At 51.4% G+C, this 16,467-nt stretch overlaps 1 protein-coding gene across 23 annotated transcripts in view; it reads right to left on the bottom strand.

Moving 5' to 3' along the window:
* The window catches only part of PSTPIP1 (proline-serine-threonine phosphatase interacting protein 1), a 91,259-nt gene that overhangs the window by 14,965 nt on the left and 59,827 nt on the right, over positions 1–16,467 (bottom strand). For all 23 annotated transcript variants that reach the window (XM_051982457.1, XM_051982456.1, XM_051982458.1 and 20 more), the window contains exons 4-11: positions 12,234–12,268; positions 11,451–11,557; positions 7,134–7,196; positions 6,258–6,356; positions 4,803–4,848; positions 3,208–3,287; positions 1,587–1,685; positions 217–313 (exon numbers count right to left, since the gene is read on the bottom strand). In XM_051982457.1, coding sequence (XP_051838417.1) covers positions 217–313; positions 1,587–1,685; positions 3,208–3,287; positions 4,803–4,848; positions 6,258–6,356; positions 7,134–7,196; positions 11,451–11,557; positions 12,234–12,268 — 626 coding nt within the window. The remainder of the gene's footprint in view (positions 1–216; positions 314–1,586; positions 1,686–3,207; positions 3,288–4,802; positions 4,849–6,257; positions 6,357–7,133; positions 7,197–11,450; positions 11,558–12,233; positions 12,269–16,467) is intronic.

Genomic DNA, 16,467 nt, shown 5'->3' with positions numbered 1-16,467 from the left:
TCTTGGATTTTTCTCTCCTGAGTATGATTTCTTATTATACAAAACGGCCCCATACTCTTTTTTTTCTATTTATGATTATCTCAGGGCAACATTCTGTATCTCCTCTGGCTGTGGGTGTGGTATAGAAGTCTCTCTTTGGGCTCATCTCAAGCCCATTGTGCCCCTTCCCTTTCCCCTGCCCTCATCAATCCTGGAAAGAATTCACACCGGACTCACCTGGCCGTTCTGTTCCCGTCATTTTGTTCTGGATGAAGAAGTCGATGTCTGCCTCTATACTGCAGCCCTCTAGACTTATCCGGACCTCTTCATAGTACTGCAAAGGGACAACATCAGTCGTATGGGCGAAGAGGAGGACGGTGAGGCAGGAGCCAGGAGACTAGCTCTGCTAGGCTACTACTTCCCTGCATGACTTGACGTAAATCCCTGGCTCTCTCTGGAGCTCTATTCCTTTCTCTATAAAAAGAAGCAATCATCTCTCTGCTATCTAGCTTGCCCAAGAGGACTGAGGTTCAGATGAGATCTTGTTTAAGGAAGCTCTTAGCTGAAAGTGAGGCTATGGCAGCAACGTGGCTTGGACATAGAGTGATTTCGAGTCAAAAAGACCCAAGTTTGAATCTTGCCGCAGGTTTTGATTGTGGGCAAATCTCTTAGATCTCATTTCCTCATACATAAAATAAGGGATCGTGAAAGCACCTTTGGGATTGGGAATGGGCTATACTTTCACTGCTAAAGAGAACTCCCAGATGAGGAATCTTCTTCCTCCCAATGCAAGTTAGTATCTCTTCTGTAACTTAGAATGCTGAAAGGTGCCTAGACAATTCCAATAATGGAAAATGCCATCCACATCCAGAAAGAGAGCTATAGAGACTGAATGTGGATCGAAGCTTGGTATTTTTTACCTTTTAAAAAATGTTGTTGTGGTTGGTTGCTTGGTTTTTTTCCTTTCTTGTTATTTTTTCCCTTTTGATCTGATTTTTCTTATACAACATGACAAATATAGAAATACATTTAAAAGAAGCACGCCTATTTAACCTATATAAGATTGCTTGCTGTCTTGGGGAGGAGGGAGATAAGAGAGAAAGGGAGACAAAATTGGAATACAAAGTCTTACAAAAATGAATGTTGATCAACTATCTTTCCATGTATTTGGAAAAATAAAATACTATTGAGTATAAAATATTCAATCCAGGTCTTCATTGCTTTAAGGCAGGCTCTAGAAACCAGATGTTGCTTCCCTGCCAGTGTACCTATTCGTTATGCTGCCGCCGTCAGGGTCATTAGCGGGATCAAATGAAATAATACATGGGAATGCTTTATAAACCTTAAAATGTTCTTCTAAATGTTAATTATTGCTATCACCATGGAAAAAGAGAATGATTCTTATTTAAGTGTTGAGAAACCATCCAGAACCAGTCCATTAAAACCCTCTTTCCTAGAAAAAACTCTGGTGGAGCTCTCTCAGTGCCCTGGACCCTGGGCCTCTGCTAGACCACGAGTGGGCAGAGGTGTGCTGACTAGTGCCTCGCCTACCCAGGGAATGCAAGCAGGGGAACCGCCCAGGTGGAGGAGCAGAGAGCTCTACCTACCTCATCATCCTTGACACACTGCATAGAAAGCTGATTACAGTGGACCCAGAGCGAGTTCCGCAGGATGGTGAGCCGGTCAAACTCCTGGAGTTGAAAGGCCTAAATCCAGAAAGAGATTCCTGAAATGGGGCTGGGGAATAACGGCAGCAAAAGCTCATCTCTAAGACTTCCCTGACTGAAAGATACTTTTTCATATTTATGCCTTATAATCCTATCCTTTAGGTAGCAAGATCCACTAAAAAAGATATTGCTTTTGGAATCAGAGCCCCTGTGCCATTTACTAGTCGAGTGACCTTCTTCAAGTCACTTCTCTCTCTAAGGTTCAGTTTTCTCCTTTAAAAAATGAGACTAATAATATTTACACTACTTATTTCCCAAGTCTGTGATGAGGAAAGCACTATGTAAACTTAAAAGTGTTTTAGAAATAGGAACCATCTTAACTATTATTGTTATTATAGAAAAAGCATTTTTATCTTTGATGAAATTTAGCTAGGAATTGTCTTGGAACAAGTCGCGTCCTTCAATGATTATTTTCCACCTAATTTTGCTAAAGTATGGGACTTGAAGACAAATCCTATCTTGGACACTTACTGTCTGTATCTGCTTCAGCTTCCTCATATGTAAAATGAGGATTATGATAGCACCTATCTCTTAGAGTTATTGAGAGGATCAAGTGAGATAGCATTTACAAAGTGCTTTATCTACCTCAAAATATTATGTAAATGCTAGTTACTACTATTATTAGCTATTATTATTATTATTATTGACATCATTATCATTTCTTTCTTTTTCAGTGGATGTCAGGTAGAAACAGCTATGGAACACTCCATCATTCTGTGACACATCTGTTGTCTTTAGTGCAATCCAGACCATTCTGATCACTATTGGTGAATCCAGCCTGGATTGCTTTTCTAGGTGCTCATTCACCATCTCTTAGCTAAGACTCTCTAAAATTTTCTTGCCTTCTCCTTTATAAGAGAAAATTCTTATAAAGTCAAAAAGGGTTTTAAGTCAGTTGGTTCAATCTTCTTGCCAGCAAGGAATCCCCTCTATGTCACTCTGATAGGATCCAGCTTCTGCTTGAATACTTCTAGCCACGGGGTACTTGCTACTTCCTCAGACAACCCATTCCTTGGTGGACAACTGTGATCATGTGTCCCAGTACTGAACTAAACTATCCCCTCTTGGTTGTTAAAAATAAATTGATGAAATCTTTTGTTTTAGGTCCTATTCATATCTCTCTGTCTCTCTGTCTCTGTCTCTCTCGCTCTCTCTGTCTCTCTTTCCTGTGTCTGTCTCTGTCTGTCTGTCTGTCTCTCTCATTCCTTCCCCTTCCTCCCCTCTTTTCCCTATCTCTCTCTGTCTCCCTTTCTCTGTCTCTGTCTGTCTTTTTCCTCTGCCTTTCTGTTTCTCTGTCTCTTTATACATGCACACACACACACACACACACACACACACACAGTATACAAGTGACCAGAGAATCAGGGAACCTCGGGAGCATAGAGGGAATCTGGTCCAATACATCACCCAAGGCTTGAATCTCTGTCATATGGTGACCGATGGGAGTCTCACTCCCATTCATTTCAGTGCAGGCCAGCTCTAGCTCTTGGGAGCCCCTCACCTCACAGGTGTGCTGGTGCTCCTGCTCCCAGTCACACCTGGCCTTCTCCAGCTGGTTCACATTTTGTTTGTATGTCCGCTCTGAAACAGAAGTCCAGATCCACAGTGGCTGGGTTTAGTTTGGACTATAGTTGGACAGATAAGAACAAATGTACCAGCCCACCAAAGGTCCCCCTGACAAGAGCCTTGGTCCAAATATCACCTTGACCAGGGCTGGTGGTGGGCAGTCAGTGGCCAGAAGAGCCTATGTTGACCTATCCCTCACTTGCGGTCCCAGACAGGCCCCAAGGCATGCTCTCTATTCCTGAGAAACCAGCCCACCTAGGCTTAGGATGAGTAGAGGCCTTAGAAACCATCTAGTTTATCCCCCCCCCTTTTTTTTTTTTACAGATGAGGAAACTGAGGTCCAAGGAGACTGACTCCTTGGCAGTGGCAGTGGCTAGGGCTATGATTCCCAATCTGAATTATTCCTATGTCCTAACAGTGGGCCCTAGGCACTGTGCTGGGGGAACAGACAACAATGAAAAATAGTCCAGCCAGAGAATGTGCTTCCTGAAACACTCCTCTCCTTACCCCATCTGTCCAAATCAAGCCCACTCAAGTGCCCGCCTCCTTCAGGAAGCCTGCCCTCATTAGCTCAGCCCCCAAAGGTTCCTTCCTCTCAAATTCCTGGAGTACATAGTGCAATTATGGGGGTGTTTCATCATTTTTTAATTTTAATAATATTCAATTCAATGAATATTTATTAAGTGACTACTGTATACAATTGGAGGCACCGAGGAGAAGTCAAACTCAATAGTCCCAATCCCCACAGGCTGCACGTTAAGTTAGAAAACCACAAATTGACATTATCTATGTTATCTATTTGTATAATATCGATGCATTATATTATATAATAATACACATTTCCTGTGTACAATATGAAAATTTGGTTTATTTTGTTAACACATTTCCCAAGGACATTTTAGTCTGGTTGGCAGTTTTGCCCAAGTTGTACTGGGCTGAACAGTACGACTGTAAGATTGTACTGGGTACAGTAAGGCACAGCACTGTAAGCACAGATGTAGGTGAAGATCTAAGAAATCAGAGCTGGAAGAGCAGAATCACAAGTGGGAAAAGGATTCAAGGCAGAAGCTAGAAGTCTGGGTGCACTGACTGACAACAAGATCATGGAGTTATTGGCTCAGTGGATAGAGCCTTGGTCCGAAATTCAAATCCTGCCTCAGACACTTAATCTCTGCCTGCCTCAGTTTCCTCATCTGTAAAGTGGGGATAACAATGGCTCTTACTTCCTAGGATTGTTGTGAAGATCAAATGATGGAACATATGTGAAAAGTGCATAGCACAGTGCTTGGTACGTAGTAATATGTTAATAAATATTACTTAAATGCTTATTTTCTTCCCTAGTGACAAATCCAGAACAGGACTCCCAGTACCCCAAATCCTAGTCCAGCCTGACCTCCATCACCCCATTTCAAGGCAGACCTTTGTGACCATGGAGTCTCCCAAACACCAAGGATAGAGGTGCTCTGGGGGTGGGGATCTCAGTGGGGAGGGGCAGGGTTCGGTGAGTGGGAAGGGGCATGGAGGCTGTACCTGCTTCACTGGCTGCATCCTTACATTGCTTCGCTTTGTTCTGACTCTAGAACACAAAAAAAAAAACAAATGGCCACTTAAACCTCTGGGTCCCCGCTCTTTTCCGGGGGTAGGACCGTGGAAGCCTTTCTCGTGGTCCCCAGCACACAGTAGGCTCTTTCACAATGGCTCTTCAGTCTCTCTTTGGGCCACTCTTCCTTCAGGCTTTGATTGTGGAACTCCACCCTCATTTCCAGCCACTCTACACGTGCCTTAAAAATTATGTGGGATGCAGACCTTGGGGATCATGGCATGGGGCCTAGGAAGGCCTGCCCGAGTTCTAAGAATTCTGTGCTTATGGGCCCTGCAAAGTGGGTGGCGTGGACACAGCGGTCTCGTTTTATGGCTGCAGGAGGGTCAGCAGTAAATGTGACCTGCCCATGCTCTTACACCTACAAGGAAACAGCCTGGGTCTGGAGCCCGAGTCCCGAGGATAAATCCAACAAAATCGGCCAGTTTTTGCCAATCTCATCCAGGCTCTCCAGAAACAAAATGAAGAAACTCTGGGTTCCAATCCTACCTCAGATACTTACCAGATAAATACCAGAAGTATTTACTAATTATTAATTTTTTCGGTGTGACCCTAAACTTCTCTCAGTCTGTGTTCTCATATGTAAAATGGCAGACTTGTACCCATTCGTCTCTAAGGTCCCTTTTAGCTCCAAGTCTACGATCCCATAACTGTGAGGAAGCCTTGCCTGTCTGTAGAACCAAAATCTGTATCTCTGCACCTTCCAGAATCTGCCCTTTGGGGCCAACAAGATGGCTGTTTGTATCCCTTTCTCATATTTCAGAATGTTTTATTATTATTTCTTTCTCTTAAGTATTTACTAATTATTAATTTTTTCGGTAACACTGAGTTAAACAGGAGAGTTCCGTAAAATCCCAGGATTGTGTCTTTGAAACAGGGAGAGAGCTTAGAGGCTCCTTAAATCCAATTGTCCCATTTTATGGATGAGGAAACTGAGGGGAGAAAGATCCTGCCCAGGCTCAGGAAACTAGGAAGTATTTGAGCCAGGATTTGAATGCAGATCTTTCCAGCTTCCAGTTTAACACTCTACCCACTTTCCTGTACTGCCATTTCCCATCATCTTGAGATCAGAATTATTGGAGCCCCAACTTCACACGGCCACCCTTCCCATTCTTGATATTCTCTGCCGGCGCCCTATCATCCCCCCCAGGGCTGTCCCCACCCCCACAGCACCCGGATGCCCCCGATTTATAAAATTACTTCTTCCTGTCCTTAAACTCGTCAGAGATGGTGAGAAGCGGACCCGGGATGGAAGCCATGGGGGTGGGGTGGGGGGGCAAGGAGGGCCACCCCCACCCCAGCAGCTGGGCGCTCCCGCAGTCCTCCCAGAGTGGAGCAGAAGTCCTCCCCCTGGGGCCCTCCCCTCGGGGCCAGGGGCCCCGTACCTTTTCCACCTGTTTCGGGTTTCCCTGAGCGCTGATGCGCTCCAAGGCCTGCTCCGCGTCGTCCGCGTCCCTGCACTTCTGCTCATAGGTCTTCTTGGACTGTGGAAGGAAGACAGCAGAGGGTGGGGGGCTCCCTCTCCTCTCCTCGGGCCCTCCTCCTAAGGAAAGACCCCGCGGGCCCGGGGGGAGGCCACAGAGCCAAAGGCCGGGGATGAGGCACATTTGAGTGTTTCTGGGGGTGCAGGAGGGGGGAGATGTCCTCCCGGGAGTTACCCGGCTGGAGCCGCCCATGACACAGTCTCCTTCAGACTTCTTCCGAGGAAGCCCAGAAGAGGCTCCCTCCAAAATGGTCCCAGAACATCTCCTTCCCCCAAGGTACCACTGCGCCCGAAAAGCCCCCATTCATGCCGTCGGGCTCCGAGTTCTGTCCGGCCCCTCCCACCGCAATCCACCAGGGGCTACGGAGGGAGGGAAGGAGGCCTTGCCCTTTGCTCGGAGTCCCTCGTCCCCGTCCTTAGTGGCGGCCGTTCTCCCAGGCCGGGCGGCCGCTAGCGTTTCCTGAGTGTCTGCGCTCAGGGGCTGAGCTCGGGGCAGGACCGGGCTCTAGTCACCAGGACCCTCCCCCAGCCCGGGGCCCCTCGGCCCGTCCGGCAGCCGATCGGCTCCTCATCCTCCCCCTTGGGCGCGATGACCCCGGAGTCCGCCCATTCCTCGCGCGGGGTGCCGCCCCACCCCAGCCGGCCTGGCTGCGCTCCCCCTTTCTCCCCCCTCCCCACTGCTGCCTCTGCGGACCGCTCTTTCCCTTCTGCCCGGCCCCCCGCCAACTCCCGGGCCGCTGGGTCAGCCACCACCGCGGCCGGGACCCCAGCCGCTCACCTCCATTGTCTTCTTGTAGAGGGACAGCTTGCTCTTTTGAACGCGGTCCATGGCCATCTCGTACTAAAAAGAACCCACAGGCAGTGAGTGAGTGAGGCGCCCGGCTCTGCCGGGATCCCAGGACGGTGGCGGGCCCTGGAGGGGCATCCCGAGCCCCCGCTTAGACATGGGAGGTGCTGCAGAGGCGCTTTTGGGGAGGGAGCAGGCCGCCCAAAGTCCGGACCCGCGAGGCTGACCTCAGTCTCAGTCTCCCCGGCCGGTGAGACATTGGTGTAAGGGAGCTGGCTGCTAGTGAGGAACCCCCCAGCGCTGGCTCTGCACCTGCTGCCCCCAGTGAGACAAGGCTCACTCACACGCAGGGCTTCCCGACCCAGAAGCTGGACTTTGTCTGCCACAACAGGCTGCTTCTCAGCTCTGTATACAGGAAGGGCTTAATAAATGGTCCTAGAACCCAAAGGGATCTATCAATAGCTGCCCTTCAACCACCACAAGTTTGGTTGTGCTGAGGTATTCGTGTTTGTCTTTGAGGTGCCTAGCACAGTGCCCCTTGTGCAGTAGGCACCTAATATAGGCTTATTGATTGGCATTCTTTATGCCATGTTCTAAGGCTTTTTCCAGCTCTGACAGTCTGGGTTCTAGGTTCCAAGGCCTTTTCCAGTTCTGAAAGGTGGATTCTAGGTTTTAAAGTCCCTCCTAGTTCTAACCACCCAGATTCTAGGTTTAAAAGTCATTTCTAATCCTAACAGTCTGGGTTCTGGGCTCTAAGGTCTTTCTCAACTCTGGCAGTCTGTGTTCTAGGTTCTAAGGTCCCTCCTAGCTCTAACCATCTGGGTTCTAGTTTTTAAGCCCCTCCCAGCTTTGACAATCTGGCTTCTCCATTTTAAAGGCTTTTCTAACTGACATTTTTGGTTCTATGTTCATGGGCCCCTCCTAGCTCTGATAGTCTGGATTTTAGGTTCGAAAGCCCTGTCCAGCTGAGACAGTTTGGCTTCTAGGTTCTAAGCCGATAGCCTGGATTTTAGGTTCTGGAACTTCCTGGGCCTTGTTGTTCTGTTTCCCAGAAGCTGTTGCTCCTGAGGAGGCTCTATCTGAATTTCTGCAGCAGGGCTCATCCACAGTTCTTAAACAGAGACCAAAGGCTGACCTCAGCTGTGGCTGGTCACTGCTGGGAAATCTTGGGCGAGAGCCTGGCTGCCAGTCAGTTGTCCACTGCCCTCCCCACCCTAATCCTCCCCTGGGAGGGAAGGGGTTTGTGTGCTATCTGTGGTAGCCACCATTTGAGCTTCACTCAGGCCCCCTCTTTTTCCCTCTGAGCTTTGAAATTGAAAACAAATAAATTTTTGAGAAAATCTGGCAGAGCCCAAAGCCACAGCCTCCCTCCCCTGGTGGCTGGCTGAGTGTCTCTGGGGCTAGTTTCACGGCGGGGAGGCCAGCTTGCTCAGACTATTCTGGAGGCTGCCTTAGGACCCATAAAAATGATCACAGCACCCAGCCCTGGCCCCCCAGTATCTCAACCCAGTGAGTCAAAGTCAGTCTGGAGGTATTGCTGTCCCCAATTTACAAAGGAAGAAACTAGCCTTCCCCAGTATAATGGAGCAAGTTCCTGCCTCAACTTACTGATGAGCAACTCAGGACTCAAGTCACCCAGATGATAAATTATATTAGATAATTAGATATTAGATAAATAAATTAGAGGCAGAAGCCAGATTTGAATCCTGTTCTTTTGACTATAAATCAATCATTCTGTCCATGGTCCTACGCTCCTTGTCATGCCTGGGAAATAATTGGAAGTGAGTGAGTTCTGATCTTTTTTCTCTTCATTTCCCTTATGTTGAATGTATGAGTGTGCATGACTATTTTAATATTCCAGACATTTTATAAACCAATTTTTCTCCTGGCTGAGTTTTTATCCTCCTATCTGGGTCAAAAGTATTAGGTTGCATTTAGCCCATCCTTTCCAGCCCCAGTTTTGCTTTCTGTCGACAGCACCATTTCTGGGGAAATGGCCAAAGCCAGGGAGCTCTCAGCCGGAGGGCTGGGGTCTTAACGTCTTCGCCCCCACCTTCCTAGTCTGGAACCCAGTCCCCACAACTGGTAACAAGAACCTTTTCTCAGGACCGGGGGTGGAGAGAGATGGAGTATATGGGTAATTCTTCCTTAAAAGCTTACCTAAGCCCCTCAAAGATAGACCATAGCCCTCTCTGAGTCTCCGTCTGCAAAATGGGTATGCAAATAATATCGGTGCCATCTGCCTTCCCAGGACTTCTATGCCAAGTCTGACAGCCTGAGTTCTAGGTTCTAAGATGCTTTGGATCCTCGTTATTCCTTAGGAATGCTCCTGTCACAGCTGGACTGGAATGAAAAGTCCCTACAGCCCAACCCCCTCAGTTTATATAAGGAGCAAACTGAGGGCCGTAGAGGACTAGATCTGGCTCAGAGTCACTTGGGTAGGAAGTCACTGAGATGGGCCATGCAGCCTCCTTTAAATGGGCTCATTTGTGTTGAAGCTCTCAGTGGTCATAAGCCACAATACAAACACCAGCCATTCCTATTCTCCTCAGCCTCCCTCCTGGGGCACTCAGGGTGGGACTGGAGGCTCTGGAAGGACATGGCAGTGGAGGAGGGAAGATTTTGATCAGAGGCCTGACGCTGAACAGTCACCTGAGCACCAGTCTAGCCTGGGGTGGAGGGAAGAGGATATTTTCCATGAGGACAGTGGCTTTGGGATCTGTACCAGCACAAGAAGAGTCCCCAGCAGCAACATCCTCGAAGTACTGTCAGTTATTATCACTGATCCCCACTTCATGGTGCTTAGAGTGAGGAGCCTGCAGTCTCAGAGAGAGCCCCAGCCTACCCTGGGGTGGAGGGGAGGGGATATTTTGGCCACAGCACTTAGAGTGAGGAACCCGGAGTCTCAGAGAGGGCACCAGCCTACCCTGGGGTGGAGGGGAGGGGATATTTTGGCCACAGCACTTAGAGTGAGGAACCCGGAGTCTCAGAGAGAGCCCCAGCCTACCCTGGGGTGGAGGGGAGGGGATATTTTGGCCACAGCACTTAGAGTGAGGAACCCGGAGTCTCAGAGAGAGCCCCAGCCTACCCTGGGGTGGAGGGGAGGGGATATTTTGGCCACAGCACTTAGAGTGAGGAACCCGGAGTCTCAGAGAGGGCACCAGCCTACCCTGGGGTGGAGGGGAGGGGATATTTTGGCCACAGCACTTAGAGTGAGGAACCCGGAGTCTCAGAGAGAGCCCCATCCTACCCTGGGGTGGAGGGGAGGGGATATTTTGGCCACAGCACTTAGAGTGAGGAACCTGGAGTCTCAGAGAGGGCACCAGCCTACCCTGGGGTGGAGGGGAGGGGATATTTTGGCCACAGCACTTAGAGTGATGGGCCTGGATTCTCAGAGAGTCTAGACTATCTAGATCTAGAGATAAACCCAGGCTGCCTCTAACAAGCTAGAAGGGCCTCACCTCTGATATCACCTGAATGAGCAACTTTTACAGACCTCAGTTTTCTCCTGAAATCTTGGCTTGATAAACTCTGTCCTTTTCAAGGCCTAGATCTTGCTCCCAGGGAATCATCACCTTAAACTCCAGAAGATTCTCCGAATGCAAGCATACGGGTATTAGCCTTACCCTTGGCCTGCACTCATAAAATCAGAACAACCTACTAAATGCAGGATTCTGCAGTGGGACTCCTGCCACCACTCCTCTCAGTTAGTTGCCTGAAGCTGGTGAGTCCATCCCTGGGGTTCTGCTCACTCAACTGCTACCCTGACTGACCCCCCGAGTAATACCAATAGGGAAAGGTGTATATACACTTGCATTTATTTGGGTTGTTTACTCTTCAATAAAAAAGAAAAGCCTTGAAGCCAGGGACCATGTTTTTGACTTTCTTTGTAACCACAGAACTTAACACTTCTTTGCCTAGCACACAGTAGGTGTTTTGTACTTGCTTGTGGTCCTGCAGGCTGCCTGACAGTGCCTGGCATATAGGAGGCACTGAATAAATGCTTTGAACCCAGGCAGAGAATGGATTCAGCTCTCTGTTTTGGGGTTTTTGTCAAACGAATTGGGAAATTAATCAGGTAGAATGATCTGTGCAGGAGGGGGCTGTCTAATAACAATTATAATAACAATAATCGTGCTATTATTATCACTAATGATAATAATTACATGTATTTTTGGACAGCTGTCCCTGCAGGGGAGATGTAATCATCACATTATTCTCCTCTCCCTTCTGTGCTCATCTTCTACTATACTGCACAGTCAGCCTCGAGCTGGGGGAGGGGAGGGGAGAGAATACCCAGGTCCTCACCTTTTTCCTCTGCTCTTTTTGCCTTTCTCGAAACTCTTCGATGCTCTTGAGCTCATCCTTCAGCATGACCGCCATCTGGATGTGAGAGTTTCCCACATTCTCAATTTCTAGAGTAAAGCAGAGGCTTAACAGGATCACAAATAACCTTTGGTGCCCAGTGCCAGGCTCAGCACCCCCTCTCCCCTTTGCCTTTCCCAAGGTCCCTCAGTCTGGGCCCAGGAGACCATCTCTATTACATTGCCTTAAAGAATCACAGATTATCAAGCCTGGAAATCCAAGCTCTTCTATTTTACAGGTGGGGAAACTGAGGCCCTCAAATAGGAGCTGAGACAGCCTCGTGTGCTAGAAAGAGCAGTCACAAGCTCTCTGAGCCTCACTTTGTCTTCTGTGATAGAAGAGGCCTAGCCTATCTCAGTTCTAAATTCCACAAGCTAGTCCAGACTCTTGAGGAAAGTTCCGACCAGTAGCTTGTCCAAAGTCACGCTAAGTCTGTACATTTGGATTCGCGTCCCCTAACCTTGTAACCCCAGGGCTCTGTTAGTTGTGCCCTGACACATCACCCAGTCATTCCCCCCTCAACCCCAAGCTGCAGAGGGAATGCCGCTGCCGCTCTGATGGGGGGGCCCTGCCCGCAGCCCAAGGAGAGCCCGGCCTCTGCCAAAAGGCAAACTTTGGCCTGAGAATAGATCTGGGTCCCGCTTCCTGGTTTCCTGCAAAGTACTTTTGTCTGTCTGCGGAACCGTGAAATTAAATAGATCAGCCAGCAGCGGCAGAGAGACTTACGCTGTTTCAGGATTTCGAAGGAGGCCTTCAGCGTGCTGCAAGAGAGAACACGGGCAGGTCACTGGGGGGAAGGCGCTGGAGATGCGCTGCCGTGCTAAGCCCTCTCTTGGGCCGCTGGCACGGGGTCTCACTGGCCCCCAAGCTCAGGGTGACCCGGCACCCAGGACTGCAGGCAGAGAGGCGGAGCGTCCAAGAGGAGGGTGTGGCAGTCCTGCCGCCTCGCTGCGGCTACACGCAGCTGGGTTCCAGTTGGGGCCTCCATCCATCCCATTTTAGGATGACATTGTCAGGATGGGTACCTCCAGGGTGCCAGAGGGTGAGGGGCTAAAAATGTGGCCTGGTGGGAGCATGGGGAATGGGTGAGAGATCGGGGGTGTTTCACACAGAGACATGAGAGGAAGAGGAGGAGGAAGAAGGAAGGAAGAGGAGAAAAGGGAAGAGGAAGAAGAGGAGGAGAACAGGAAGGAAGAAGAGGAGGAGGAGGAGGAGGAAGACCGAGGAAGGAAGAGCAGTAAGCTTTGAAGGGCTCCCATGTGTAAGACGTCTGCCAAGGGCATCACAGAGCACAGAGCGCTGAGCCTGGAGTCAGGAAGGCCCAAGTTCAAATTCTGCCTCAGACACTTCCTAGCCGGGTGATCCTGGGTGAGTCACGTAACTCTGCTCAAAGGCAGGAAATGGCCCACGGCTCCAGTGCATTTGGCAAGAAAGATCCCAAATGGGACCATGGAGAGTCTGGACAGAAGTGAGTGAACCTCCATAACGGGACCTAAGGGTCCAGCTCGACCCCAGAGGGTAGAAGGGGAGCAGAGGCCGGAGGGGGAGAGAGCCTGCTCATCAAAGTGGAACAGGAGGGGGGGGTAGTGAGCCGGAGGAAAGGCAAGGGGCGGCGGGAGCGCAAGGAGCCCCAAGTGTGGGCCCTGGTGACAGCCCTGCAGGGGAGGGGTACAAGCGCGTTCTCTCCCCCCCACAGGGGAGGAGAGGCCGGTTATAATAATAACAACAGAACGCCCATTTCTGCAGCGCTTTGAGGGGCTCTAAGCTCACAGCTCCCCAGAACTCGGAGGAAGCAGGGCCTTTGTTCTTGTTTGGACAAGGACTGGGAGGCCAGAGCTCAGCTCCCGCCCACTGAGGTCTGCGGCTCATTACCATTTTTTCCAGGAATAAAACCAATGTCCTAAAGTGGCTTCCAAAAATCAGCAGCAGCTTCTGTTCTCCGGCCCTGCTGGGGGAGTCCTGCCAAAGGAGAGATGAGAGGAGGGAGCCCGTGGGGAGAGTGGGGGTCCCTGAGGCCTCCCCCACGAGTGGAAGCTCCCCTCATTATGCTGGGACATCTTGCTTTGGCGTTTCCAGCAGGGACATCAATGATTTATTCTTGTTTTGTGCTATTTTTTGTGGAGGCAATTGGGGTTAAGTGACTTGCCCAGGATCAACCAGCCAGGAAGTATTAAGTGTCTGCGGTCAGATTTGAACTCGGGTCCTCCTGACTTCAGGGCTGGTGTTTTATCCACTGTGCCACCCACTGATTTATTCTGAGGGTGCCTTCTTGCCCACCTTTTCCCCACCTGGGCTCTCCCCTCAGATCAGATTTTGTCCCCCCATGCTCCAGCCCATCCCAGACTGAGCCCAGACCACTCAGGGATGGCCCCAGAGACCCCTTGGCTCACACAAAGCTCTCCCTCCCTTTGTGGATCCCAGGGAAGGGTGGGAGCAAAACCCCAACCTCAGCAGGGGCCAAGCTTGAGACCCCGAGGGAGCTCAAGCACAATGTTGAGGAAAGCTTGCTCCATTTGGAGGGAGAAGTCCTGGGTTCAAATCCTGGCCCTGCTCCTCACTGGCCATTGGAAAGGACCACAGGGGCCCTGCAGCTCCATGCATTTCTTCTGAACAAAACTGCCCCCGGAGGTGTCTCCAGCCCCTCACCCTCAGTAAGAGACACGTCCACTCACACAGAGCAAGCCCAGGAGTTGGGATGAATTGGAGAGAGGGCCGAAGGCAAGAGGGGCGGAGGGGGGATTCTGGGAATTCAGCCACAGACTGGCATCAGGGCTGCAGCCGGGGGCCCTTGCAAGGCGTCGGGACACAGGCCAGCCCCCCAACCCAGGTGAGGAAGCGGAGCCTTAGGTGAGCGAGTACTGGGGAGCTTCCCTCTGGTGAGAGGCAGAGCCTGTCTCATGGTGGGGGAGGGACTCACCCCGACTCAGAAACCGAGGCCAGGAGAGATGTGGGGACTCCTCGGGGAGCGGCTCTGCCCTTCCCTCCCAGAAGCTCTCAAGCTGGGGCCTTTGGTAACTGTTTCAGTAAAACTGGTTCCCCGGCAATCCTTCTTATTTCATGAATTTAAAAGCACGGAGACACCAGACTACATGGGGAGCCAGAGCACCAAAAGGGGATCCCACGGGGAGGCCAGCCTCAGCCCAGCCTAATGAGAGGTGGAACCAGCTGGCCTCCCAAGAGGGAAGAGCGCTCTCTTCTGCCTTCGCCCTCGCTCAAGCCCTGAATCTCTCTCGGACCCCTCCCCAGACCCCTCCCTGGACCCCTCCCGGACCCCTCCCTGGATCTTTCCCCAACCCCTCCCCAGACCCAGCAATTGACTCCTAACTGGTCTCCCTGCATCATTACAGAATCACTGAACCCCAGAGGTAGAAACAACCCAGCAGCCGGTAAGTCCAACCCATTTGGAACCTAAATTCCCAGTTCTTATCAAAGGGCCCCGCTGCCCTGGCTCCATGGCTTCCGGGGAGGGGGGACTCGCTGAAGCGCATTATCTGCCCCATGAGGATGGCCCCTGTGTCAGGCATTGGCCACTGAGCTTGAGAGTTTTCAAAGCCTTTGCCGGCCTCGGGGAGGCTGCCCGTGTCCCTTTTGGACAGAGCCCCGAGCGCCGCGGCCCGTCCCTCAGCTTCTGCCTTTTAGGGTGCAGGGCTCCCTAACCTGGCCTTGGGCTCCTGGGGCTGGGCCGGGGTGGGGGATGGGGGGGAGCGCTATCAGCCAAGTCGGACTTTCCTGTCCGGGCCCAGCGGGGTGAGGAGGAAGTGGCAGCGTCAGCCCAGCTGGAAATACCCGGGGCTTCCTTGCCATTCAGTGGCTGAGGGGCGGGAAGGACAGCTCCCCCATCCCCCCCTCCCCCACTTCCCCCCCACTCCCCGCCCCAGCTCCCAGCTTTGTTTAGCCCGAGCCGTCCTGCTCCGTTCTGGTGACTTCTGAGGGAGCGGTTAGTGGAACTGAGACCGAGTCCCTCGGCTCCTTCCGCCCACTAAGACTTGGCTGAAGCTCCCTTCGCAGCTGGGGCAGTGTGCTACAATGGGGAGAGCCCATCCCAGGGTCTCCGTGCCCTTGTCTTCCTGCCCCCCCCACTTCCCAGCTTGTTCTCAGGGGGCTCCGAGCCGCAGGGATTTATCTCCCTCCCCGGGAAATGGTCCCGAGGGGCCGAGGCTGCAGCCGGAGCCACTGACGGGCCCCTCGGTAAAAGCGAAGGGGGCTCCTGCCCTCTGGTGGCCGATGTACCGCACGCTCCCTTCCCCGACGGCTCCGGGGGCTGTGACTGAGGAAGGCGAGGGGAGGAGGGGGAAAGGAGGGGAGGAGGGATGGGGATGCGAGGATGAGGAGGAAGAAGGAAGGACTCCTTAGACACAAGAGAGGCCCCTCTCAGGGTCTTCCAACTCTCGCATCCCCTTCATCCCCCATTACATTTCATCTTCTCGGCCGCTCTGGAAGGCAGCGGGGTGGGCGGAGCCCCCTCCCCACGAGTGGAAGCGATTTCACCCCCCGGGACTTCTCCGAGACGAAGGGGCGGGGCCAGGAGGGGCTGGGGTTCTCGCGGGGTTCCACGGCCGCAGCGGCCGGAGCGCTGGCCCGGACCCTCACCAGGGTTTGGCAATGACGCATTTTGTGACCCCGGTCAAATCAACGCGCCTCAGTTTCTTCCTCTGAACCACGCGGCAGTTAGTCTTAATCCGGGGCTCTCAAAGGGATAGATTTCAGGCGAGCCATTACTGACCTTAAACTACAATGAGCATTTCCTTCCATTATTGATTTAAAATAAAATAAATGATTCCAAGAAGTCTATTCGCTCCAGCCGGCTGACTCGGGAGGCAAAGGACCCGGATTCGAATTCTGTCTCGGTTACTGGTTACCTGCTTGATTTGGGGCGACTCACTTAAGGTCTCTTGCCTCAGTTTCCCCAAATGTAAAGTGAGGGGGGAGGACCGGCTGCCGGTCGGAGCCGCGCTGCTTC

The sequence above is a fragment of the Antechinus flavipes genome, chromosome 2 (assembly GCF_016432865.1).
Source record: "Antechinus flavipes isolate AdamAnt ecotype Samford, QLD, Australia chromosome 2, AdamAnt_v2, whole genome shotgun sequence".
NCBI classification, from domain to species: Eukaryota; Metazoa; Chordata; class Mammalia; order Dasyuromorphia; family Dasyuridae; genus Antechinus; species Antechinus flavipes.
Note: the sequence above shows the minus strand (reverse complement) of the source record. Positions and strands in the feature narration are given on the sequence as shown.